The sequence below is a fragment of the Platalea leucorodia genome (genome assembly GCF_965183815.1).
Source record: "Platalea leucorodia genome assembly, chromosome: 2".
NCBI classification, from domain to species: Eukaryota; Metazoa; Chordata; class Aves; order Pelecaniformes; family Threskiornithidae; genus Platalea; species Platalea leucorodia.
Window position 1 is genome coordinate 58,525,750 of NC_138824.1, and position 26,977 is coordinate 58,552,726.

Below are 26,977 nucleotides of genomic sequence, written 5' to 3' on the forward strand. Positions count from 1 at the left end.
CTGCGCTGGACTCGCTCCAGCAAGTCCATGTCTTCCCTGTGTCAGGGAGTGCAGAACTGGACACGGTACTCCAGGTGCAGCCTCGCCGATGCTGAGACAAAACGAAGGATCACTTCCCTTGACCTGCTGGCAACGCAGCTCGGGAAGCTCAGCACATAGGTTGTGAAGTGCATAGCCTGAAATAAGAAATGGAAAAGCAATAGAATAACAGAGATTAGGGAATGAAAAAGAAGCATTGTATGTTTGTCTGTTTCCTAACTTTAGGACAGGTGCAGGTATCTGTATGTAAGCTAACAGATGTGCTGAATCCCACCCAAAACTAACGTGAGGTTTCTGCATGTGGGCAATGGTGAATATTCAGTTGACTGACTGTAGGTGACTTAATTTGAGATGAGTGTGTCTACGTTCCTGTGATGGGAACCTCCTCTGTGATGGGAATCTCCTCCTCTGTGATGGGAGCTTAGGCACCTTGCTCATGTCTAGATGGCTACATGTAAACACATGTCAACTGACTAAGCTGACAACACTTACTCCTGCATCTGTTAAAGCATCGGAGAAGTAGTTCATGCATCTGATATATAGGGGATGTTAGTGTGGAAGGGAGGTTGTAATTGTTTGGGGAGGAGGGAGATGCAGATACTTTGAATTCTGGAAGAAGGAGAAAGTAGTGGGAAAGGAGGGGAGAAGGTAATAATGTGTCATGAGATACTTTCTCTTTTATATCCACGGCTTCTGAGATTCTGTAGAAAAATGGATTTTAGTTTTCAGTTTGTATTTCGTTTCCAAGTTTTCAGTTTGTCTCTCAGATCTGAGGAAGAATTTGTGTGCCCAAAATCTGGTCTACTTGGTCAACTGTGCCAACTGGTTCAGTAAGAGGTAGATTGCTTCTGTCGAGCTTTTCTAGGCTGCACATGTGCACCATCATGGCTGCAATGTTACCATTGTTTAGAGAGGGAATCCGTGAGAGTAATTCAGCTGTGTGTGTACTTTGGAGACATCTGCCATAGGATGAGTCACATCTTAACAGTGCCTGTTTCCCTCTGTTGACTATGAAACCAACTTTAAACAACCAGCTCACAAGTAGGCTTTTAAACAGTCATGCTTGCACATACATAAAGAATGATTGAGATCTGATAATGATTGCACCTGACCAACGAAGATAGCATCAATGGACTCCAAAGAAAAAAAATTCAAGGTACCTGGGAAATTTATGAGCCCAGTCAAGTGGGAAGGAAATTGAAGAGAATTAGTTTATTATTATTATTATTCTTATCTTGTTTTTCTGTCAAGCTAACTATTGCAAAAGGCTGTTTATACTCTTAGTAACTATTTCTGCAAAGAAAACCCGAACAAAATAATTTGTTATGTTACAGCTATGTTGCAGGTTGTAACTACAAGTTGAAAATACACGTGTAGTGGTTTTATTTGTTGCGTGGTTTTCACACAATCTCTCTTGGTTTGATAAATATGTTTCTCTAATCAAGGTAAATACAGAATCTCAGCACAAACTTGAACCCCTTGTTTTGATTCTGGTTGTATAGAATTCAGAACATACTAAGGATAAAGCAGATAAAATAGATATAAAATGTCACTTCACCTTAAGAATACTTCTATTTGCTTTCAATTTTTTGATATCTGGAAATAGCAAAGTCTTGAATACATGTGATGAATATATTTAAATTATTCAGAACAAAATAATTGAGTATTTGCTGTCAAGTGCTAATCATTAGGCAAGATAATTTTCAACATCATTTTCTACACCAACCTGCCTACTGGTTTTTTCCATTTGATTTCCTTTTTTAGTGTTAATCAAGTACAGTGATTTTAACTATCTCAGTTAGTAGTGGAGCATATGTGTCTTTGTCGTGTAAATTACTGCAGAGCTTCCATGTTTGGTTTACCTAATGTAAAAGAGAAACTATAGCTGCTTCCTTTTTCTAAAGTGTACGGCTTCGGAGGGACATGAGGGAAGGGGAGGGGAAGCTGGGCTTTATACGGGGGCGGGAAGAGGTTAGGAAACTTCATGTGAAGGACCAGTAGTAAGCCATGATGTTAAGAAACTGAAGAAATGTCAGCACGCTTTTTTCTGCAGCATGCCAGACAATTTCCAGCATACTCCATTTCCTCTGCTTAGCATTGTGCCTCATACGATATGGTGTCTGAGGTTGTAGGTTATGATGGTGTGACTAACAGAAGACAACTAATATGTGTTTTGTATTGCTAGACAAAAATTCTCCATTCTAACAATGTGAACTTAACTGCAACGTCTTTCTGTGGTGATTTTTTAGAGCATAAAATACTCTAGAGGCTCATCTGTTTGGGGAAGTAGCCCTTTAATCTGATGTACAGTGCTGAAGTGGCGATGTAATGAGTTCATCTTATCTTCATTGAATAAACAAAGTTGGTTTACGTTCTTAAACACTAGAAATTCACTACATGTCTGTAGTAAAAGTGGTGTAAAAAGTTACTTTATACTTTGTCAAAGCTTTTTTTTTTTAAAATGATATATATCAAGTTCTGCATATGAACCAGCTAAAGAGGAAGTTCTTTGGAAATACTTGACATTAAGATGAGTGTATCACACTAAACCAGACTGAATCACGAGACCTATTTTAACTACAAATGTCTCCATTCTGGGTTTATTGGAAATATGCAAATAGGTATCTCTTCCTCACTAGATGAAACTTCTTGAAAATTTTGTTAAAACTGAGCACAGCGTTTAAAGTTTCTTATACTTCCATCTAGTAGCTTTATAACTGGAGTAATAAATCAAGGCAGAGAGGAAGGGGAGCGGCACTGAAATCCTAACAGATGTGGAGGTAACAAGGTGGATTGCCAGCGTATGCTTGGTGCTCTTCACTGCTGAGTCTGTCCTTCTATCTGTTGATGCTTGTGAAGAATTGCAGTCTCACATGATTGCTCTGAAGAATTACTGGTCCACAGTAAGTTTCTTGGCAACTATATGTAAAAGATATACTTCTCTTCTGCTAGTCCCACACAGTTTTGTCTTGTTCCTTCAGCAGGTGCTTTTTATTTTAGATTTTACTGTGAACTTTATATTGTCAGACTTCTTGACTTCCTGCTCTGTGAGCACAGAAGTCCACACGTTTGGGTTATGCAGTGAGTTCCTGTCTAAGGCAGGACAAGGAGGGGCCAAGACACTAGTCTGCTCTTGAGGAGCAGCAAGGAGAGAGAAGACAGCCCACTGCAACTGGTGCATTGACTGTAGACCAGGCATGCTACTCCAATGAGCTCAGTAAAGCTAGGAAGGCAGGTAGGCGCCATGTGTATGAGTCTCACACACAGTGCTAAGTGCCATTCTCCATTTTAGCAGTGTCCGTAAACTTTTAGCCTTATAAAGCCTTTTCTTCTGATTAAATGCTCTGGAATGGCTTGCTCTCTACAACTACCTAAAAGGGGTTGTAACGAGGTGGGTGTCAGTCTCTTTTCCCAAGTAGGACAAGAGGAAACAGCCTCAAGCTGCGCCAGGGGAGGTTTAGCTTGGATATTAGGAAAAATTTCTTCACTGAAAGGGTAGTCAGGCACTGGAACAGGCTGCCCAGGGAACTGGTTGAGTCTCCATCCCTGGAGGTATTTAAAAGATGGGTAGATGTGGTACTTAGGGACATGGTTCAGTGGTGGATTTAGCAGTGCTAGGTTAACTGTTGGACTCAATGATCTTGAGGGTCTTTTCCAGCCTAAATGATTCTATGATTCTATGACTAGCCATATCTAGTTAGAAAAATATGAGAATGCTTTTGCTAATGCAGCTACTAGTTGGTGCTTGCAGTGCACTTTCCCTTCTGAGACAAACAAGTCCCAAAGTACTGACACTAAAGACATGCTGCTGCTATCTCTCTGCTGTATTTTCTATCTTGAGTTGATAAGAAAATGATTCTGTTTGTGGTTAATGTGTTCAGACACGTGTCAAGATTTGTCATACGTTCAGGGAGATGCAGATTTTCTTATCACCACTTGCTTTGTTTTCTTCTTGTGACTTTCTGAACCCGTTCAAGATTTGGGGTGCCCTCAAGACATTAGACCTTAACAAAGCACTGTAGGTGAAGGAGTGAGCAGAGATCAGTGGCTGGGAGGGACATTTGGAAGAAGCAAGGGAATGCTGGTGTGATGTTGGACAAAGTCTTTTGAGTGGGAGCACTTTCCCTGCCTGGTTGCACCTGTGCAGCCAGGAATGCAGAATCCCTGGGACCAAAGAGGGGGCCTCGCTCTGTAGCCTAACGATATGAGGTGGGAGGAAGGAAGATAATTTGTAGGTTCTGGAGCTGCTTGTGCATTTTGCTTCTAAGAAATCATCAGATTAAATGTATACATAATATTTGCAACCCGGTTCAGTAATTCTTGCTCCCAAAAAAGTGACTTTCCTGGTAGCCCTATAATCTAGGTTTTCTTGAGTGAGGAGCCTATCTGCATAACTCTCTTGGGACCAGGTGGTTAGCTTCTGAGGGACCTTCTTGCTAGGGAGATACCTCAAGTACTACATACCAAAAGTAGATGAATTGCAGAAGTTATGTGAATTTTCCTCCACTTACTCTTTGGTGATTATTATTATGCTATCGTAGTTTCCAGTTGATGTGCGCAAGTTTTGGTTGTGGGCTTACAGTCATCTGGAACAGTTTTGCTAGAGCTGAGGAGAGCATTTCTGAGCTCATGAAGAAGCTTCTGTTCCAGCACCCTGTCACTCCTGGGCTCCAGTCAGGACCTTTCTTTGAATACAGGAAATTTTTGTTAAAGGCGGCCTTCACTATGATGTGAGAGATTATGGCCTTCCTCTTGTCCCATCCCATCTACCTCCTTCCTCATAGCACAAAAAGATTGAAGGGGTTAAGGGTAGTTTAAAACTGTTCTTTCTCATTTTAGAATGGAAGCCTGTGTTTGGTTTTACATCCAACCCTGAGAGCAGTCATAAAATGAAAGTAGAATAAAATGAAAATCAGTGTTTCCCAAAGCAGAATGTGTTTTTGCTAAAAGTATCATTATCTCACTGGATAATAAACGATAACCTTGTAAATAATCTGAAAACTATCCCCCTCCCAAAGAATGTTGCATTTTCCCATACTGTCTCCCTTTGTATATGCAGCAGTGCATTTGGTATGTTTATACAAATGTCAGTGAGATAAAATATATATTCCCAAATAAATAGCCCAGGTGTGGAGTTTCTACATTGCTTTTCACATAATTGCATTGTTTGGGGATGTTTACGGATTGGTTTGGGTTCATATCGCTTCCTGTTCGTTTCACTCTGTTGTCATAGCATAATTCTTGTGGCATAACAGACGATAAATAGTCACAAATTCTGAAATGTGGCACAAAGGAGAACACAGAGTTGGAGTTTGTGCAAGAACTTTGGCCTTCCTGCTGGACCGCTTTGGGCTCAAGTGCTAGGGCTTCATGGCGGGATTTAAAATGATGGCTGAGTGATGACTGTACATCATTTATGGGGCACATGGATTTCTGTTGCTCCTCCTGAATCTGAAGTGAAATCAAGCCCCAAGGCAAACACAAGTGTGAACACAGAGAATGGGTATTTTTCTTTTAGGTAGGAGAAGGGCATCACAAAAACTGGCTTTTTCAATATCACAGTTTTTAATGATCTGGTTTATGAACCTTTTTTTTTCTCCTAGAAGGTAGATGGGATCCTTTTGGAATGTCTGCATACTCTTAGATTTAACTTCGCATCAGCTGTTTTGCTTTTGTTTTTACTAGAAGGAGAGACTTGGGTGGTAGGGGCAGAAGCCTTAAGGGGGTTGGGTTTTTAAGGAGTGTTTACAATGCTTCAGCATCTGCAAGGGCAGCCTTGATTTTCTTAGGTCAGCATGTAGCATACCCTGACCAGTTCCTTTACTAGAAATAAAAATTTTGTTTTAATTTTGACCTGTTTGAGAAAGGGTTGCTTGGTTTGGGCTCAAATTCTGAAACAAACAAAAAGCCCCAAGCAGCTTTCTGAGTCACAGGCAATGCAGTACACAGATTTTAAAAAGTAATAGTCTGTAGTTGTGGGGAAGTTGGAGGTAAAGAAATCCCCTATTTTTTCTCTGATTCGTGACTGAGAACTCTGGGTAAATACAATAAAAAGTGCTTTGAAAAACAGAAAGACCAACTGCTATCTGCAGCAAAATACAAAGTAAATTTGGTATATTTGTTTGTTTGTTTGGGGTTTTTTTAACATTTCATTTTTGGTTTTAGGTTTCTGGGATTTGCTACAATAGCAGTATATTAAAAGTTCATCGAATTCTTCGTGTACCCAGCTGGGTAGCACGGATATTTTCTTGGACTCTTGAACCAATCTTCTCATCTGCGGAACCAACGAATGAAGTTAGAGTGGGAATGGGAGCAACAGTTGACATCCAGAGGCAGCAGAGAATGGAGTTACTGGATCGTCAAATCATGATGTCTCAGGTTGCCCAAATGAGGCGGCAAAGGCAGCAGCAGGTATTGATATACATTCTGTAAGGATTATATTAAGTTATGTGAAAAATACGTTTTTGGTTCATGTATCTTTTGTGGTTCCTGTTTCTTAAAAATAATGTATTTCTTTATTCTTCTCCATCAGTCTTTCATACACTGCTGTACAGCTAATAGCCACTTAAGTGTTTTATATAGCTTTATATGTTAAAGCTGCTTCACAAGCTGTAAGCAGAATGTCAGACAATCCTGTAAGGATCTCAGTACTTTTGGCATTCTTTCACCAAAAATGAGGCTGAATTGATTGCATCTCGGTGGTCTTTTGTAAGAGCCATTGTGGAAATGTTCCTGACTCTCCTGAGTATTTGTCTTGTTAGCATCCTTTTCAGAGAGGTTGAAAATTGTCTACGTAACTCCCTTGTTTGCAGATATACTTTGAATAAGGCTTGTTTCTTTTAAGAAAGTGCAGAAATTAAATTCTCTAGCTTTCTTACAGAGGTCAACCACAGGGACTTTCTGTTTGCCATGTTTAATGCTCTTGTTTTATTTCCTTATTGACTAGAATAGCAGAGCCTTTTTATTTTCTCTGTTGTAGTCAAACCAGCAAATGCAGATATTCACGTACTTTGCGTTGTAGGGCAGTAAAACGAGGCAGATGGTGTCTCAATTCACTTTTTCCTGTATCTTAGATGTATGTGCTACGGCTCTATCAAACCTAGTGGAAAACATAGGCTTTGTGTTGCTCTATGTGAACATATATTGCTCATAATTTCATTACAGCCTAGCAATTTGAGGTCTTTACTGGGTTTCCTCTACCTGAAACACAGCTCTGTACTGATACACAAGTTCTCGTTGTGTTCGAGGTAGCGTAGTGCAAGTAGGTATGGCTATGTCACCACTAATATGTTGCCAGAATTAGAGATGTGATGGCATAAAGCTTTGGCCAACAACTGGAGTATGAATCTTTGTTTCTAGTCCCTGATTCTGTTTTCCTTGATTTCTTAACATTTCAATCTGATGAAATTGTTCTTCAGGTGGAAAGATGTTAATCTACTTTTTTCTATTCCCATTAGAACGTTAATCAGTTTTAACATAAGAACGGAACTAGAAATTACTCAATTCTTGAACATTGCCGTTGTAATAGCAAATGAATTGAAAGTGTCTGTTGGGCTACAAGCTGCTGGGAAGAGCGCAGCCAAGTTTCTTCAGATAGGAGGAAGAAGCCATTTCCAGTTAGGAAGGACAATCTTTATAATGTATGTTTAACTGCAAAAAGTGGTAAATTAGTTCAGAACGGTAAATGATAGAAGAGTTGATAACATTTTCTTCTCATCTTCTCCTTTCCTTAGGCTATGAACAATGAAAGTGGAAAAATGTCTTTTCATGTTTGACTTCAAATAGAGTTCTTTAAAAAGGTGGAGGGGTTTAAGTAAAATGAACATTGTTTGAACATCAGTAAGATGCTTCCCTTTACAAGTTGACGAAACACTTTCAAGTTACCTTCATGTTTGGCCTTTAACTTGAGTGCAGCATTTAGTTAAGTGATAGTGCCAGTCTGTGAAACCAGTGATTGGAAGGCGATGGGATCAATGTATGAATGTTTCAGAGAGGCTCTTCAGAATAGATGTGTCATGAAAACTTTTGACCAGCCTTTTTTTTAATGACTCACTCACAGAATTTACTGGCCATCAGCTAAATCACAAAAAGCATCGTTCACAAATGTTGAGATGTAGTGGTAAAAATGAAAAGCGGGCTAATTTCAATCTCAAAATTAATATTTAAAAAATTGAAAACCATTTTCTGGACTGCTGTACTTGGGCAATTCTTTTGCCTTTAGAGGCTTAGAAAGGTATAATTTGAAGACAGTGGAGTTGAACAGATCACATTACAGATGGAATTTAGATGCTAATTTTACCTGTGGGAGTGAAGCTGATAAAGAATGCAGATCGGTTTCTTAGGGACCTTTTTTTGTGAAACTGAAAATAATAAAAGCTGCAAAGTATATATCAGTCATCAGATATGGCTTTGAATTATATTCTAGGAGAATGTTGTGCAGATTTCTGGAGCCCCAATATGCTTTCTGTAGGTAATGTGCCATAGGTGAGATAAATTAACGTTTTCTCTCCTGCTTTCCTTTTTGTTTGGCGAGGGAAGTGAACTGCAACTTTCCTCTGTATGCTGTAGTGCAACAGTTTTGTTTAGCTGCCCCTTGAGAAGGTGCTCTGCTCATTCCTCCTACTCCTTTACTCTTCAGTTCATCTGTTTGAGAAAAGAGTTTTCCTGTATATTGGTAGCATTATGGAAGGAGAACACGAGAACATGATAGGTGGTTTTAATGGTGCTGCATCATCCGCACAATGTGGCAAACTCTGTTCTGGCCATAAGGAAGCCCCTTTCTCAAATAGACGCTTTTTGTAGTAAGCTTATTCTTCAAGTCTTTGCGAGGAGGGAAAAAAAAAAGAAAAAAAAAAAAAAGAAAACAGGGAAAGAAACTGGGGAAAAAGTGTTTCTTATAAGTTGTTTTTACTGTACCTTGAAGACACTGGGATGTAAATAATTCTATCTTTTTTTTTTCTGCTGTTCACTGAACTCTTTTATCCAAAGCAGAATCCACTTTGGATGCTTTCTACAAACAACAGCCAACCCAGAATTTCTTTGCTGGAAACTCTCTGAGCTTTACCTTTCCCAGTTTTTCTCTAGCTGAAATGTTCTTGTCTGGAGGAGCCTGAAGCACGGAGCTGTGCGTGTGAGTGCTGGGTTGTCAGACACCCATAACTTCGAGGAGTAGGTTGAGTATCTGGTAGAATTTGAACGTAAACCACCAGCTTCATTACTTGATGTACCTCATTTTAGCCCTTAAATGTTCAGTGGTACTGTGTCTGACTATGTTGTTAGAAACTGAAAAAACTATCTTATGTTGCTAGTTTCTCAGGGGAGTGTGGTTACATGGTGACTGATTTTTGTCTTCGTTTCTAGTTGCTGTGGATACAGCCCTTAAACAGATGGTAGTGTGCATATTGAAAACTTTCTGTTCTTTTTTTTCTCTCATGGATAATCCTGGAAAATGATGAACTTGTCACAAATGGAGAATTACTGAGCATCACCTCCAATGCACCTTTTGAGGCAGAAGAATAAAATGCATGCCATATATATTCATTCCCTCGAAGAATACCAGCTTGCTATTTTGTTACTGCTTTTAAAACTTTAGTTTCTTAGTTTTTTCTTTCCCACTCTTTTGTCTATCCTCTTTTCTAGTTTAAATAATTTATCCTATTTTTCTTTTTTTCCCATTATCTGATTTCTTCTTCCCCTTCATATCACTTTCACATTTCCATTCTCCGCTATGCTATTTTCCTCCCACATTTTCGTCATCTCTTCCCCTTCATCTCCATTGTTTCCCATACTTCGTGTTTGCTCCTGTACGAAATCCTTCGCTTTGGGGGAAGTTCTCTCCCGTCATGTCTCACCACCAGTAATCATTTACTGATGCATCATGAAGCTCATAGGATTTTAGGGATGGATGCTTCTTGCCTTTCTGTCGTTCAGACCAGATGTCGTTGAGGTCTGTGGGCAGTATTTTATCCTTTTGATACTGTAATATCAATGGACATTTTGGTCTTCCTCTCCTGACTTTTCGATTTCTTGATCTCTTTAATATCTCAGCATTTTTCTAAAGTTTATCTTGCTGTAACCCAAATGAAAGCCCTGGTGGGAAAAGGGAAGCAGCTGCTGCATCTGTGCACCAGTGTGGTAGCAGGGAGTCAGCTTGACTTTCACTTCCTATCGAGAAACTTGGAGGGAGGCTGGCAGATAACCAAATTGCAAATAGGTAAGGGAGGAGTCCATGCCTAGGTATTATTGACAACACTGTTGTCACTAAAGATGGATATGCGGAAGGTGGTGGAAAATTACGGAAAAGGTGGTCAGCACCTTCTGTTGGCAACTAAATACTTCTCCTTTGAGCCCTCATCCCTGTGCCCATTCGGGAGGGGTGGTGTATGGACCTCAGTCCCTTCATCTTGAAAAAATACTTTCTGCGTCCACAGAGCATTTATTCCTTCATTCCTACTGAGCATGTTCAAGACACCATATTGCCTGCTTCTTGATTTCTCTTGTTTCTTGGCTCAGAAAAGAGCTTCATCAGGTTGCTCCAGACTATGTGATAAGCCTACAGCCATATATGAAAATCTTCATTTCACTACCTCTTTTCTGCCCTATCCTCCACTTTAAGCTTATTTTGTCTTTTCCCTCCTGTCTTTTGTTCTTCTATTCCAGCTGCCGTTACTTTTCAGTGAGGCCAAACTCTCCTTTGAGTCATATCACACAGCATCTCTATATGAGATTCTACAGCTTGCAAAGACCAGACTTCTTCTATAACAATGTGACTTCCTCTAATTGTTCATTCGTTAGATGTCTTTCTCCTTGGACACTGGAGAGATACTCTGTGGGTAGGCACACTGAGTGTCTCTGTTGTTATGGGGAGTCTCATATCCTGAGAAACGTACAAGTTTCACATTTTGTCACCTAAGGACTGTGAGGCTAGATTGCTGATTTACCTTCTGGTTTTATCTAAGCGGTAAACTCCTGACCTTGGAAAAAAAATAGATTAATGGAGCAAAGACTTTCCTGGCACAAGAATTCTTCCTCAGGAATGTTATCCTCATACATGATGGTAGAAAAAAATCCCTCAGTGAATATACTCCCAGACAGTCCATTTCTGCTTTCTCAAAGAAGCGTAAGTAACCGGACCTGAGCATATTCTTTAGCTCTCCCACTGGCACTGAGAGATACCACTTTGACGAAGTCTTCTTGAATAACTTCACAAGTTTGAGTACCAACAACAAGTCCTTCAAACAGACAATTTTGAACCCTGAAGACCTTCTGCAACCTTTATACATTGCCGTGTCCATATAAACTCTTGCTCTCACAGCCAGGACGTTGGATGGAAGCAGCTTGTTCGTATTGTTCCACAGATGTATGTATCATTGTCAGGAAGGAATCTACCAGACTGCTTTACCTGAATAAACGGGTGAGATTTTCAGCCAAGTGTTACACAAAGTCTTTTTCTCTAATTAGGTTTCCGTTCCAACTAGTCTGTGTTACCTAAGGCTACTTTGGGATTTTGTGACATAATTGAATAGAAACTGCCTCTAGCAACCGTGCCATAAACTTCAAAGACAGCTACACATAGGTTACCAATAGGATAAAAAAGTTACTTGAGCTCAGATGCCCGAGATGTGTGTGTACAAGATTTGACATCTTATTTTTAAAGAATTCTGTTAACTAATAAGGGGTTTATGGGTTTATTTGAGCCCATGAATGAAGCATGTATGCTGCAGCAATAATCATTGTGGCTAAATTTAGACTCAGTATTCCTTCATTCTTCCCTTCCCTCTGCATGCTGATGTACATGTGTGCACACACCCCAAGCCTTTTTTGAAATCACAGATAGCTTCCATTTTTGTGGAGAAAACAGTATCTTCTCCTTCAGACCTCAGTGAGTCTTTAACTCATCCTTTGCTTTTCGGCATCCTTCTGGCATTTTCCAATCTTGATTATTCTCTATAATTGTTCAATAGTGTTTTCTTTGTGTTGAGAATAAGCCTGTTTTTGTTTCAAAAGGGGAGCTTTACTCTGAGAGGTTGTTAGGTATAAAAACTGCATATACTGCTGATGTTGCTATGTGTGAACTCTTTGGTCTTTTACAGTTTCATTTCAATAACATATTTGCAGCAGTTGATAACCCAATGCTATTTAGATATTTCTGTTTTCTTTTTCTGGATAAGTTTTTTCATGGATTCTAGGTGTGAAATTAAAAATGTTGAATTTCCAGGGTGCTGATCTGGGTAATGAACAGCTTGTGACTATTTCCACTACAGACAAACACTTTATTTTTCTGGCTTTTTCATGGAAATTGGCGATTCTACAAGCTGACAGACACTAGTAGTCCTACTAGAATAAGCTGACTGTTGTCACAGTCACAAGGCTAACTGTCTCTGACTCCTACTCCTTGGTAGCACCCCACTCACACATTAAACTATCATTTTTTTCTTGGACTGGAATTATGAAATTCTCTGTCTGGCTGTGTTCATGCTAGTACGTTGGAGAATCTGGTTTTGAGTTTTCTTTGTGCCCAGTGTTTGTTATCTCAGCTTGTCAAATCAAAAGAGTTTTGGAACTCTGATTTCTCACTTTTGTTTCGGCCTCTACTTGTTCCTTATTACTCTTTGAAAAGGTTTGTGCACAAGAGGTGAATGAAGGATTATCTGTCTAATCATCATGCTTTAATAACAGTTCACTGTCACCAGTCAACATCCAAAGAGCCATGTAGTAAGAATAAGAACTGTCTCTGTTTTGTGTAAAATGTCTAAAGTGGAGCTAACATTATTTCCTCAAGTACAGACTACGTGTTCGTGCTGGTGAACCTGCTTTCAGCATTCGGCGCGCTGGACACCCCCACCCTGATTATCTCACTCAGCAAGTGCTGAATGCCAAACATAAGAACAGCTCCAAATCCTCTCATTCCTTTAAAATTCAGCTGGTGATTATGATCGACAGCTTCACCTCTCATAAGGCACTCACTTATAAAGATTAATTTTTCATAATGGGAACTACGTTTTCAATATGTACCTGAGATTTCTGTGGGAAAAAGTGACAAGCCCCACTGCCAATAGTATGACATAGATGCATGTTTTCAACTGATGTAGCCATGACCATATCTGTGATGTCACAGCACCAGCAAGAGCCCAGTTTGGATGAAGAACAGCTGACACGAGCAAGGGAAGCCGGGAAGTTTGGAAAAGGAAGTGCTTTGAAAAGGTGGTTGATGACCTGTCTCTAGAAAAGATCCAAGTCCCCATTTATTATTGGAAATTAAGTCTGAGAATCCTGCTCAACCCTTCCCTAATGTTGGACGAATAACATCAGTTCTCAAAATGCCATCTTTCAACTTCTGCTCCATATGAAATATCTTTCTTTCTTCTTGGCATAGTGATCCATCACTTTCTGGCTGAATTACTGCGTCACAGCAGTAAGGAAAAGTGAATGTTACTGTGATGCACAGTTTGGTACAGAATAGGTATTTACCCTTGTTGTAACAGGTTAAACACATAGTCTGACTGTTTCAGTGTTCTGAGCTAACCACCAGTTTTTGGGAGTAGCTACACAGCTCTTCACTTACTGCCAATCAGTCGTGTGTCTGAGTCAAATAACGTCGTGTGTGACAAGCAGTGGTCTACAAGGCCAAGTGCTTGGCCATGCACGAGTGCGCAAGGAAGCGTCTGCAACTCTCTGCACCTCCCTTGAATGCAGTAGCAGAAGCAGCCATTCCCACCTCACCTCCAAGGAGCAGATGTGCCTGCCCGTTGGCATTTCTGGCTTCTGCTACTATGAAGGCATCGTGCCTGTGCTGAAATCCTTTCCATTGTCTCTCAGGCTGCTTCAGAGGCCAGATTAAGGTGCTCCTCCTGGATTTCAAAGGAAATAGCTGATCAGGCTTCAGAAAAGACCACATGTGGATTTCTGAACTTCTGTGACACATGAGCTCCTCTGGGACAATGCAGGCATCAAAGTTCAGGATGCAGCAACTAAGAGTTGGAGACAGAGCCTCTTGGCTAAAGAGACATGTCTGTAGGATAAATTTCCAGAGGAAATTGGAATATCATTAGAAATTGCTGGAGTGCTTTCCTTGGTGAAAAATTCTTTCCATCATTAAGAACGATGCTCAAAACACTAATACGGTTAGATTTTTACCCCCTTTCAAAAGAAGGAAGTTATTAAAGTAAAAAACAAACAAACAAAAACGACCAAAAAAATAGAATTTTTTCCTCACAAAAAGAGACAGGCTGGGCATTTGAAAAGGTCTACTAGAAATTTCACCATTGCCATTGATCTTTCTTATGCAGTGTTCAGCACAGCAGGTATCGTCATGTCATTCATGGCTATGCTTTTTCTTTGTTTATATCATCAGTATGTGTACTTTGGAGTCAATAATTTGTAGAAAAATTTATGTCTGAAAAGCAAATGAGTGTTTCTTGCTTTAGTACGTTTTTTAAAATGAAGCTTTATATGAAAGAAGTAAGATGACATCTATGTCTGTACCAAGTAATGGCTCCTATGCAGAGCAGCAAACTTTAAAAAATGTTACTTTAAAAGATGAAATGCAAAGCAATTTCCTTTTTTTTTTTTTCTTTTTTTTTTTTTCGCTGCGGTTGTTATGTTAAGAAAAGGTGAACAGGACAGATATCAGGAGGTGCTTCCTGTTTGTGCAAACAGATGGCGAGCTGGCATTAACCATATATAGGAGATAACATTATCAAAATATCTTAACCACATGCATCACTTTCAAGAGGACTTTTGTAAAGCATTTTCTTTCATTTCTAATTAAAATATGTTTTGTGATGTGACAGCTACTTAGCTGGATACTTGTTAATTGTCCATAAAACATTTTTAATTGTCAAGCTTTGGATAAGAAGTGCTTTTACAACATATGCCATGGCAGGTATGAGTATGGGAAACAGGTAGAGCTGCTTTTCAAAAAGAGAGGAAGGAGATTACGTGAAAAGAAATGGCAAGCTGGGGTTTTATCAGAGACATTTGCTAGCTCTAGATATCTCTTCCTTATTCTGTAGGAAAGGAGGATACTCCTTTCTTTGTAAACAGTATTGTCCCAGACACCATAAAAAAACCCCCAAACCCAAAACAAAAAAAGATATCAAGGATGTGACCTCATAAGGCACAACTTCAGTACGTAAAGCCCTGGCAGCTATCCAAGAATAAGTCATCGATATGGCATTTCCTTACAACCTTTTCTGCGATGAAGAGCTGCTGTTTTCCCATTCCCTGAGTCCAGTCCGTTCTTAAATCTCATTCTTTGGTCATCTAAACTTGTGACTGGTTTGTCGTCTTCCTGTAACAGAAGTTCCAACATCACCAGTGTTCTCCTAATCCACTTCTAGTAGTGATCTATCAGAGACCAATAAAATGGTCTCCTTGGTATGTTTGTCTCCTATCACGCAGTAACAAAGAATTTACAATCAACTGATTCACCCAGTCTTTGCGCTGCTAAACCAAAGGAAACCGAATTTTTCTTAGTTAAAAAAATTACAACCTAGGAGTAAGGGAGGGGGAAAGGCTTATAGGCTTTCTTAGGTGTGTCCATCACCCTTCTAGTCAAGTAATTAACAAAGCATTCTTTTTGTCAAGTGTTTTTCCTGATGACATGTGGAAGACTATGTTGCGGACAGAAATAAGGGCCCAGACACCAATTTGTACAAAGTATTTTTATGAATAATAGTCTGTAGACTGAATTTTTCAGTGCTTGTCTCTCTCTAGTAGCGCAGCAGTCAGGACTTCCAAAACAGAGTTTCTGATTAATGCCATGAAAACAAGTATGACAGTTGGCAATGCAGACTAGAAGTTCTTCATAGCATCGCACTACAGGGACTGGGACCAGTGCATGCAAGTTGATGGGGACCTTCAGCCTCTTGACCACAGTGAGCTTGGTGCGGTTTTCACACCATAAGCAGAGAAGGCCTCCTCAAGCCTCTCATCCTGCAGCACAAAGCAAGCAATGGAGAAATTAAATATGTAAAAAAACCCCAACAATTCCTTTTGCTAGAGTAAATCTTGCAGCATTCACACAATTGGACGTGGAAAAATTGGACTAAGGAAGCAGACACGAACAAAAAAATCTTACCTTTGCATAGATAACGTGACAAGTGGCTACTGCCCAGAGCACTGATTGGGGGAAGGAGTTGGTTTGTGTCACGTCCCCAAGTGCACCAACAGGCTCTCTGTGCAGAGGGCCAGCTCTGCTATGGTACAGCTCTTCAGCCTTGGAGCAGACTGGTGTGAGAAAGAGCTGTGGTTAGAAATACCTGTGAGAAGCCTTGTTGGGGCCTCAGCCACTTTGACTGGGGGTTGCTTTTAAGTTCAGGTCCTTGCTGAGCTTTGTGGATACAGGTGTGCCAACCAGTGTATCTCCCTCCCTGCTCCTGACCCAGACTTGGCTTCTAGGCTTGATCTTACACCTGCCTGGTGATCTGGACTTTTGGCTGACCATGGTTACTGTCACTGGACCTGCTTTGCTCTTCTCACTTGGATCCTGTGGGAACACAGCACGTATCAGTGTGGCCTCTGCCTCTGCTTGCCTTGTTGTCACCCTTGGCTCTCAGCTTGCCTTTCCTCTCGGAGCAGCACCTGCACTTGCTGCTCCCCGACACCTAAGATTCAGGACAAAGGAAAATGTCACCTGAGATAGTCTCAGTGCAGGATATCCTGAGTCTGTCAGTTGTGGAAACTGGCTCTGGCTGTAAGAGGTTTAATGCATCCTCCTTATTTAGTCCTGAGTTATGTTTAGTCCCAGCCCCCAAGCCATTTAGTATTAAACTTAAGTCTTTTTACAACAGGCTGACAAACCAGAATCACAGAACTGCCTGGATTTCATTAAATGGATTAGACTGGCAAACACTTGTCACTGAAGGTGCTGCTCAGTAAAGGAGCTTGCATACTGAACCCTTGATCATCCTCACTGCTTAATTGTTAGCTCCCTTTCTGCCTCTGTTTTGGACCACTCCAGAGGGCTCTGTTATCTGAGACAAGGCTCCCGTGGAGAGTAAGGAGATGGGTGTGAGCTTATCTGTGCTGTTGGGTGCTGGTGCCAGGGTTCAAGTATATTGTGAAATGCCTAAATGTTGTTTGCTGATTCCCCAGTAGGGACTCTCAGATGTTTTAGAAGCATCATTTAAATAAATTCATCAGATTGGATATCTTCATAGGAAATCTTCCTGACTTCTCACAGAGTGTGTTAGCATGGTCAAAAACCACTGAATCATCATAAAATTACAAAGGGGAGGTCTACAAAATAATTTCTGTGAGGCAAGAGTGGAGTATTGGTCTGGAAATCTCCTTCTGCACGTTTTTTAACTGGAATTTGTGATATTTACTTAATTTAAGACATTTTTTGCTGTTTGCTTTGGGTCAAATTAAAATTCACAGATATTAATGTATTTCTGCTGTGATAGTTAACAGTTGTCTGAAAGTCTTTACACAGTCACCATCCACACTGGAAATCCATTGCCTTGATCTCCATCTTCCATAGATTGCTTCCTAATTTTTCTTTACCTTTGCTCTATGGGATTAGCCACAGTACCAGTCCCATAGTTTCTGCTTCAGTTCCCTGAATCTCTGCTCTTTCAAGCCTGACTTTGTGCATGTCCATCATGTAATTAGAGGCAAGTCTGTTAGGGGAAACAATTTTCTTCCAGTTAAGAAGCCTAATGTGCCTGGGTTTGGTGCAGTTTGTAAAGTAACACACAGATGAGAAGTGGACCATAATGTTGGGATTAATCCTAAACATCAATGTTCACGTACCATTAAGAGTTTCAGCCTTTAATACTTACTGTTGTTGTATGTTGGATATTCTTACCTCATTAATATGGTTAAGAACTGATAGGTTATGTTTGTCACAATTTCCAAAGGTAATTGAAATATTCTGAGGGCAGCTGAAAAAGATCTTTTCACAACTATTTTGATGTAATTTGTCTAGTCTGTTATTTCTGGGAAAGGGTTAGCAGTCTTCATGTGGAACTCTTCTGAATACATCAGTCCACATCTGTACTTTATCAAGATATCTGCTGTAAACCTTCAAAACTAAATAGTTACTTTTGTAAGGAATCTGCATTTTTTTATTGCAAGTAATGAATTCTGTGTACGTTAATTTAAAATGTATTGTAAGTTTAGGGTAAGGAAGTAGACAAGTCTCTTGTAGTGTTAGGTGACAGCGCACGGGACAGAGAGGACGCAGAACCAAACTGGAATAGGCAGCTCAGTGTTGAAGCTGAGGGCACAGCTGGAAACGTGCGTTTATTTCAGGCTTCAGATACACTGGGATACTGCTAAATTAATACATTCATTGTAGATTGTATATTTCATATACATTATTCTGTATGACTTCTGGTGCTTCAAAGGAACGTGTCATAGTCCTGTTGGCATTTTTCAGTTCACCAATTTAATGTGAATGACCCGTGGAAGTGTTATTTTCTCCTCCTCCAGTCTTCTGAAAAGAATAAAAACAGGCGAAGGCGCATTAGTGCAGTGTTCTTGCTGAACTATAGAGCTTAGTAGACTTTCAGAAATTCAAAGTTAATGAATTAAAACTCAACATAATTCTGAGTTAGGGGAAATTATAGATGGGGAAGTACAGGACATGTGATTTTCCAAGACCACGGAGTAGAACAGTGGTGTCAGTAGAAGGTCTGAGATCCCTCTCTGGGTTTAAACTACAAACCAATTCTTCTTTTTACTATGCTACGCTGTTTGGCTAATGCAAGGCTCATACAGAACCCTTCGGTTAAAACCTCAGGACTTATAAGCAAATGTTTTATACAGTGCGCAAAATAGAAATGTAGATACGTAATCATTTTTTAAATTCAAAATCACTAACAGTGGAAACTATGTCTTGAAAACGGGTGATGACTCCTAGCTATTGCACATCTTCGCAGGGAAAAGCGCACAGAAGCATGTAAGGGGCTGGAAGACTTCACAAGCTAGCGTTTTGAATCTCGCGACTCCTCAAATGCTTTTTTAAGCACGCTATTGCACTGCCCCCTGTGGTGTCTGGGCTGGCTGGGTCTCCTCTGGAGAGAAAGGAAGAAAACAAAGGAAAGGGCAGGAAAACTAAATAAACGATTTTTTTTCTTTTTTTTTTTTTTTTTGTCTAGGAGCAGGTTTAGTTGCTGCTGATCTGATTGAGCAGAGAGCATTTAATGCTCCAGGGGTACATAAAGGCAGGAAGAGCCTTTGCTGAGAGAGAAAAAAAAAAAAAACTCTTAAGAGGAAGGTCTTCTGAGAAACAACAGTATAGATCTAAAATAGAGCAACTAGAGGAAGGAAGTCCATGTCCTATATATACAGAAAGGGAGGGGGATCTTCTCCATAGTAACGGAGGGAGCAGGGGAGGAGGAAAAGGACAACGCAAACTGCAAAAGACATTTTAACAAATTGTATGGAAGAGAGAGATTTGAGGTTTGCTCTTCTTCCCTGCTTGCAGGGCCTGTGGTTTTGCTGTGATACAAAATCCCTTAAAAATGTTTGCTTAAGCTAATAAATGAGGATTAATTATTTCTGGACAATTATAATGCTTGTACTTTAGTATTCGCACTTTATATTCTAAACTTCTTATTATGACAAGACTTGAAGCTTGGTTGTTAAAAGAAAGTTTCAGTTCTGTGATTTACACAATACATACGTTAGTGCTGTATTTCTATTATTACTGTGTAGTTACAAAATGTTTTGGCACTGGAATACGGCCAGATTTTGCAAAATGTGGAAGTCAGGTGAGGTGGTCTGTGTGTCTGTAATGGTCGCATTGGTGTCACAGAAGTAATCGCTTGCATGGAAATCACAGGTATCCTGAAGGTTGGGCTTGTTCTGAGTACCCTGATGTGGTTTTGCTGATGCACTGATAATCCATTTTTGCCTTCCCCCCACACACACACTTATTTCTTGCACTCTTTTTCCCTGGCTAACTCCAGCAGCAGTCTTGCAACGCACTTTCAGGACCCGCTATTGCATCTCTTGCCAGGCAAAGCCCTATCGGTGAAGAGAGTGGTCCTTCAGCCTCAGAAATCTAGCACTGTAGTAAACCAGATCTTTCACAATGGATGTGAAACATCCTTTCCTCCTTCTGTTAGCACTCTTCCTTAATGCACAGTGATTACTTCTAATAACTAGTAAAGCAGTAACCAGTCCCAATTTTGACTTCGTAAGAGATGGCAGCAGTATTAGTTGTTTAAAATATTTTACTCTAACGTTTGCCTTTTGTATTATGTGGGATGGATCTTTTTGCTTAAAAATACCTGTAGTTCTTTTTGCAAAGACTGACAGCAGTGTCTGGTTTCAGGGTGGGATGATTAACTGGAATAGACTGTTTCCTCCTTTACGTCATAGACATAATGCGAATTATCAAGATCATCGCCCGACTGAACAAGACACACCTCCACCTACCGAGGTTTCTGAAGAGCAGGTAAACATTTTTCTATTTTAAAATGGCATTTAAAAACTGGTTAGGAATTACTTCTACTAATTCTTTATCATCTGTTGACACAGTTTCTTCAACGTTCTCTATAGCAGCACAAATTAGAATATCAGTTAACGGTCACAATACAGAGACAGCGAGTTGTCATTGCCATCCAAACCAGAGTTGCAAATCAACTTGGGCATTTCTGCTTTTATGTGTAACTGTCTTTTGTATTTAAAGATGAGAGAGTTTCACTAGTGGGGGCTCTTCAAATCTGATAAAATCAATGTTTCAGAGAAGGAAGAATGACAAAGAGATTTCATTATTTGTCTTGTAGATATGCAAGTTTTCCTTCACTGAGGTCTCCAGCTTAGGTTTCCAATTTAATCATGTAGTTTTTTGGAAGTAAGAATGTCATGCCAGCTGCGGACTGCAACACACACTTGGTCTGAAACTTGGATGTTTCCCTCCATAATGTCGTTGACTGATTTCACATCCTGATGTCACAAAGAAATTTGTGTCTTTTCTATGAAGCATAGATTTAGACTTACGGTATAGATTTAGACTTCTAGACTTCTGTTGATAGTTTTATTCTCAAAACAGAGGATGATTTACTAGGAGCTGTAAGAATTTAAGATTAGTCTTATTTCTGTATTCAGGATTTATTGCATGCAATCAAGTTCTCCAGGTTGTAGCCTGTCTGCAGTTAGCTGCATCGGCTGCTTGAGAGTCTAAGGTCTCTGCTACCCTTGAACAAGAGTAGGTTTCAAGGCTGAGTTTTTCTTTCCATTTTTCCTTTTTTTAGGGAGATAAATCAACGCTTGCTAGCACCATGCTGTCATTTCTAGTTAGTTTAAAATGAGCTTGTCCCAAACAGAAATCTTTGCTGTGATCTGATTTCCAGTTTTGATTCAATGTTAGATTATGTTCAAAATGTTCAAAATTTTAACTGCACTGATGGTTTTGACTGCAAACCTGCTGGGCTACATCCAAAAAGGCAAAAAAAACCCCAACCAACAAAAAAAAAAACAACAACAAAAAAAAAACAACCAAAGCAAAAAAAAAAAAACACACCAACACCAAAGAACACCTACTGAGACAAAACCCAGAAACTTAGTTTTGGCCAACCTGAAAGCCTGCTCAGTGCCGGGTATGGGATGGACCAAAAGATTCCCCTGGTTTGTTTATTTGTTTTATTGACAAATTCTGCTTATGGGAACTTTTATTGTTGGGCTGGAACTAATGAAATAGTTACTAGTCTGACTTATGCTGGATTCTTACCCAAAGCCTTTAAGCCCGGATTTATGAAAGCAATATACGCTTATATTTTATCATGCATTGAAGTTTTAGAGCTCACCTGATTGCTGTCATTTGCAATGCTGTCTAGTTGCCCTGCAAAGAAAAAAGTAATCTAAGCACCTTTGATTTCTCAGGACTGTGCTAGTAACTGCACAAGTTGTCTTAGAATGGCAGAAATGCAAGGTTTTCTTCAGGTCTTCATATTAAAATTTGCAAGCATTTGCAATGCGTTTGGTACAAAAATCTCTGCATGTCTTGTGGGTTTTTTAGCACCTTAAATTACCGTTACCAGTATATATCTCTGTTTCCTGGAGCTGGATTCAGTTCCTGCGGTTAAAATATACTCAGATGAAAAGAGCTTTTTGTTGTTACAATCTATTCCCTGTGATGCTCGCTGGATGTTTCTGTTAATGGGAACATTGCAATTCTATCCACCACTTCTTAAGGTTAGAATTCATGGCAAGTACGGTAAAAACCTTTCTCCTGAAATTTATTTCTGTGGTTAGCTTTTATTCCACTGCCTGCCCTTTTTCTCATAAACAACACAGTCTTAGATGAAAAATCAGACAGAGGAAACTTGAGAAAGTTACGGGTTATGAAATCCAGTTTGAAGTTATACTATTGTTGCAGAGGTGTCGAAAGTAACAATTCATTTCTCTCTCTACAAGAAGGCGAGAAACCGACATTGGGTTGTAAGGGGGGAAAAGAGGGAAATGCACAAAAATGATCAGTACCGTATTTGATATTGTGACAGCCAAGGTAGCCATTTTCAAGCATTTTGTAACGGTGTATTTAGATTAAGAAAAGGAGGACACCCCCCTCTCCAGGCATACTTGGCAGTAGTATATTTCTCAGTAAGCCGCCAAAGCAGAGAAGATTAAAAATACTGAAAGTTCTGGAAGTGTCTTAAGAGGAAGGGGAGGTTGCTTGTAATGGCACCTTTCTTTTAAAAGACATTTAAAATACTTTCAATACTGGTGCACACAGGTCTTGCACCCTGGGAAGGGTCCTCCCGAGATGTAAATGGCCTCTGCTGCCTTCTGCTCAGCTTCATTCTGCTGCCGCAGGGTCCGTACAAGCAGAGGAGGAGCAGCGGTAGCTCCCAGACAGCTCCTGTAGCCCAGACCTTCCAGGTTCAGGAGTCGTGGTGTCTGGTCACAGGCCGTTTGCAGCAGGATGGAGAGCGCTTTACGCTGCCAGTGGCTACAGTTAATTTTGGGTACCGCTCCCTGCGCCTCCCTGCTCTTGTTTTTGCCCTCTCTGGAAGATTGACTATGAAAGTGAATTAGTTATGTGATGACTTCCAGTTGTATGTAATTGAGAATTGTAGATGTTAAATGTGCTTCAGATTGGAATTTAACCATAAGTTAAATTTGGTTATACCTACGTTGCTTTTTACATGTGGTAATTTGAATATGTTGGCACAGAGCAAAAAGGTTAGGTGTCAAGTACGTGATATTGTAAAGAGGGTTGGTCAAGTGGTTATTGATTACCAAAATCACTGTCTTAATATGCCCTTTTCCAGGTAATGCTTCCATCAAACGTCATTGACTTATGCTGTTTTGAAAATATTTAGATTGTAGTTGTGTGTGGTGCCGTACTTTCTATTTTACTCTTTTTTCAAAACTGGACCGGCTAGGAAAACACAGGTGTGGCATTTTCAGCAAACAGTTGGTTTTGAATAAACTGTCAGAAAGCAGTCATCTCTGTCCGTGGCAATGTTTTCAAGCATGCTGTCGCAGATAGGTCTTTGTGATGGTGCATAGCCATGCTTGCTTAGTCTCTGGAAAGGTAAGCTTTTGAACAGCCTGATCAGTGGGAAAGTGATATCTGACACTGTTAACATGACCAATGCACACACACAGTGTGAATAAACCTCTGGTTTTAAAGCAGTGTTACGTTATTTCTTTTCCAGGTTGCACGACTTATGGAAATGGGATTTTCCAGGGGAGATGCTCTAGAAGCTCTGAGGGCTTCAAATAATGACTTAAATGTAGCCACTAATTTTCTACTGCAGCACTGATGGTTTTCTGTGTGAAGGAACTTTACGTGATGGGTTTGTAGACGTCTGAAAGAGGATCAAAGCCACCTGCTGGACAGACTCACAAAGGTCGTCCCCGCAAGAACATCAGAAAAGAGAAACTGGCTCCGCGTGACTGGTGATTCAAAGTGATGTTAATGAATGACGTGAACTGTTCCCAAGCCTTCAGATCACTTGGTTTCTAGTCTGGTTATCCTTTTCAAAGTAACTTTAGTTTCTACTTATTACTGGATATCACCTAAATTTATTTTTAAAATAAAGTAGGTGGGGTTTTTTCTTGTAAATCCTTGTTAGACATGTTATCAGGCTTAATGACTAGGAAAAGAAGCTCCAACCACCACAACAAGTAGATTTACCTGTCAAGAAAAATCGCATTTTCTTCATCTACCAGTCTAATTTCTCTACCTTACATGTACTTGATTTTTGATTACAGTAATAAGAGGTTTGAAGATCATTTCATTTTCAACTCAGTAAAGGGTTATGGGACTATTATGTCATTCTTCAGAAAGTTTTATTAATGCCTGTAATATTTTATTTCTTGAATTCCTTTTTAAATAAAAGTTGTCATTCAGCACATAATACACAGATAGGATGCGAGAAAATTCATGTGCATATTACAAGCTATGGTAAGTGACCACTGTAAATTTAAATTTTTACAAACTGAGTGATATTGCTAGTCAGATACAGGTCATTAAGATATTGGTGATACAGGTGAATCACATGACACAATAAGATGAGAACTGAAATGATCTGAATGACTTCCATGTCTAATTCAGACAGACTTCTGTAACAATGGATCTGTGCTCAGTGTCCTATGTGCTGGTTTCATTTTTTGAGCTGGCTACATACTGTCTTAAAAGAAAATGATAAAAAGCTAACTTTTCTATATATAGTTCTAGTTTTCTACTGTCAAAGATGTGGATGTCCCCGCATTTGCTGAATCCTCACTGTCTGAAGCAACTTACTGTTGATCACAGACTGGAATATTAACCTTAAGGGTGATTCAGGCTAACACAGGAGGTAACAGGACGCTAATGCCAAGGTAGTACAGTATTGGGTTTGAAGTTTAGATTGATAAATAAACTTACTTGGCTTGACTCTCAGAAGTGCTCAGTATTAGCACCTTAGGAGTTTCAGGAGGTGGGGTGGAGAGAGGTGAACATGTCTGTAAAACCAAGCTGAAGTAATACAAGATTCCAAACTGTGACTGCTTGAAACCAATTTACTCATGTATCTCAAGCATTTAATGTATGTTTCTGTATGTACTTTTGTTTGTACATTGTGTGTATGTATGTGTCTATTTATATACATACAGGCTTATTTAATACATACATACATTTTGAGTAAGGTATGGGTCATCAGAAGCATAACAAAGGCAATAGCAGGTGCAAAAGGGAGGAGGTGAAAGAATATGGGAGAGAGAAGGATGTTTTGAACATCCAAATGAACATGTGTGTGCCGAAGTACAGACCTGCGCAGTTTCAGCTGGCCTGGAAAATATACTGGGAAATTACAGGACAAGATTTAGGGAGATACCTTTCTCTTTTTTTTTTTTTCTTTTCTTTTCTTTTTTTTTTTTTTTTTTTAATTGACTGATAAAACTGAAAAAAGTCCTTCGGGCATACAAGTCCTTATCCAGAAATGACATCAAATTTGTGCAGCTTTCGGCACATGACATAATTTTTAATAAAGTCAATGTCCTGTATGTATTTTTTAGTATTTTCCAGTGGGTGAAATAAGGGTTTTTTTGGAATGACTGTGTGTTTTCCTGGGCTTTGATCAACCTCCTTCAGGGTTTGGCTTCCTGCTATGCTCACATTATTTAGGCAGGGTCTGCTTTCTAATTGAAAGGTTTTGTTCATGTGAAGCTTGAGTGGCTCTCTGTGTAGGCTAGGGATGTTTCTGTACCCAGAGAACTCTGGAAACCTGCTGTCCTGCAAAGGAAAGGGCAAATGTAAGAAAAAAAGCCCTACAATAATTTGTATATGTGAACTAGTTAAATGTTTTGAAACAAGTACAGGTTTTAATTTTTGGAACATACAGATTCTTCCTTCACAAATATTTTATCAAAAGTAGCAATAAAGACTAGTGAATTACTTCAGAAGTCAGATTTTGTCTGTAGGAAATAAAGGTCCACCTAGCCCAGGGTAAATTAAATATGACCTGTGCCCTCTCCGACATTGCCCTGCTCTAGGGAGAAGCACAGAGAGCATTTATTCCTTGGAACTTTAAAACATGTCAAGTGGCACCCGGGACATGTAAGTGGATATTCTCCAAGTCTAAATCCTTTCTTACTATTATCGATACAAGGGGTATCCAGATGTCCCTGTTGTTTGGAAAACCCCGTTTCGCTGGGCATTTCGCAGAACATGGTCAAACATAAGGGGTAAAATTCAGGTCTTGGTGATGTCAGCTGAAAATTCCCCTTGACATCTGTGAGAACAGTTTGTGCTCAAAATGCTTCCAGGGTTGTAATTTCCAATTAAAAAGAAAAAAAAAAAAAAAAAGAAAAAAAAAAAAAAAAGAAGTGGTAAAAGGAGGGGTCTCAGATGCCGTTGAACACAGTTCCTCTTTCATACAAGAACCATAGAGGAAAGATTCACAAGTTAGAGCTGGAAAACAACTCAGTTTCCATTTGATGGTGAAACTTTCATGGACCATTTCTGGGAATGTGAGGAGCATGTTCTTCAAAGCCTACACAGTGTTTGTCCGATACGGATACGGGTTTGAATATCTTATCGCACAGTTTCTATTTTCTTTGTGACCCAACAGTATTTTTTTAGGCGGCATGAGAATGCAGAATACGTTTCTACAGAGAGGATTTTAAGTCCCTGGGAAATTCACGCTGGTTCTAGTAAAGCCAAGATTTGTTATTTTGAAATAAAAGTAGTTGCTGCTGTTAAAATTTCTCTACTAGACTGGGAATGTTGTCTTTTGAGACAACATCGGAGTCATTTATTGGGGACTTTCCTAGACGGTTATGTGATACTTCGAAATACACCCACAGTGACGTTTGTATTTGTGGAAATCTGTCTTGATAAGCCGCTGGGTTCTCAAGCCTTAACTTTTTGCTAAGATGCAGAATGATTAGGCTCCGTACCTACCAAAGCCATTTTCCTCTCCCAAAACAAGCGTCAAAGGCTGCCTGCTGCCTCTGCGATCGAATGGGCCGTCACGGCGGGTCCATGCTCCGG

General features: G+C 39.8%; 1 protein-coding gene across 1 annotated transcript in view; it reads left to right on the plus strand.

Annotated features, from left to right (window-relative positions):
* Positions 1-25,305, plus strand: part of UBAC2 (UBA domain containing 2) — a gene marked incomplete at its 5' end in the record, with an annotated part of 101,446 nt that extends 76,141 nt beyond the window's left edge. Inside the window, 3 exons of the mRNA XM_082337955.1 lie at positions 6,205-6,450; positions 20,327-20,449; positions 23,658-25,305. Coding sequence (XP_082194081.1) covers positions 6,205-6,450; positions 20,327-20,449; positions 23,658-23,765 — 477 coding nt within the window. The 3' untranslated portion in view covers positions 23,766-25,305. The remainder of the gene's footprint in view (positions 1-6,204; positions 6,451-20,326; positions 20,450-23,657) is intronic.
* Between the last annotated feature and the right edge of the window lie 1,672 nt (positions 25,306-26,977).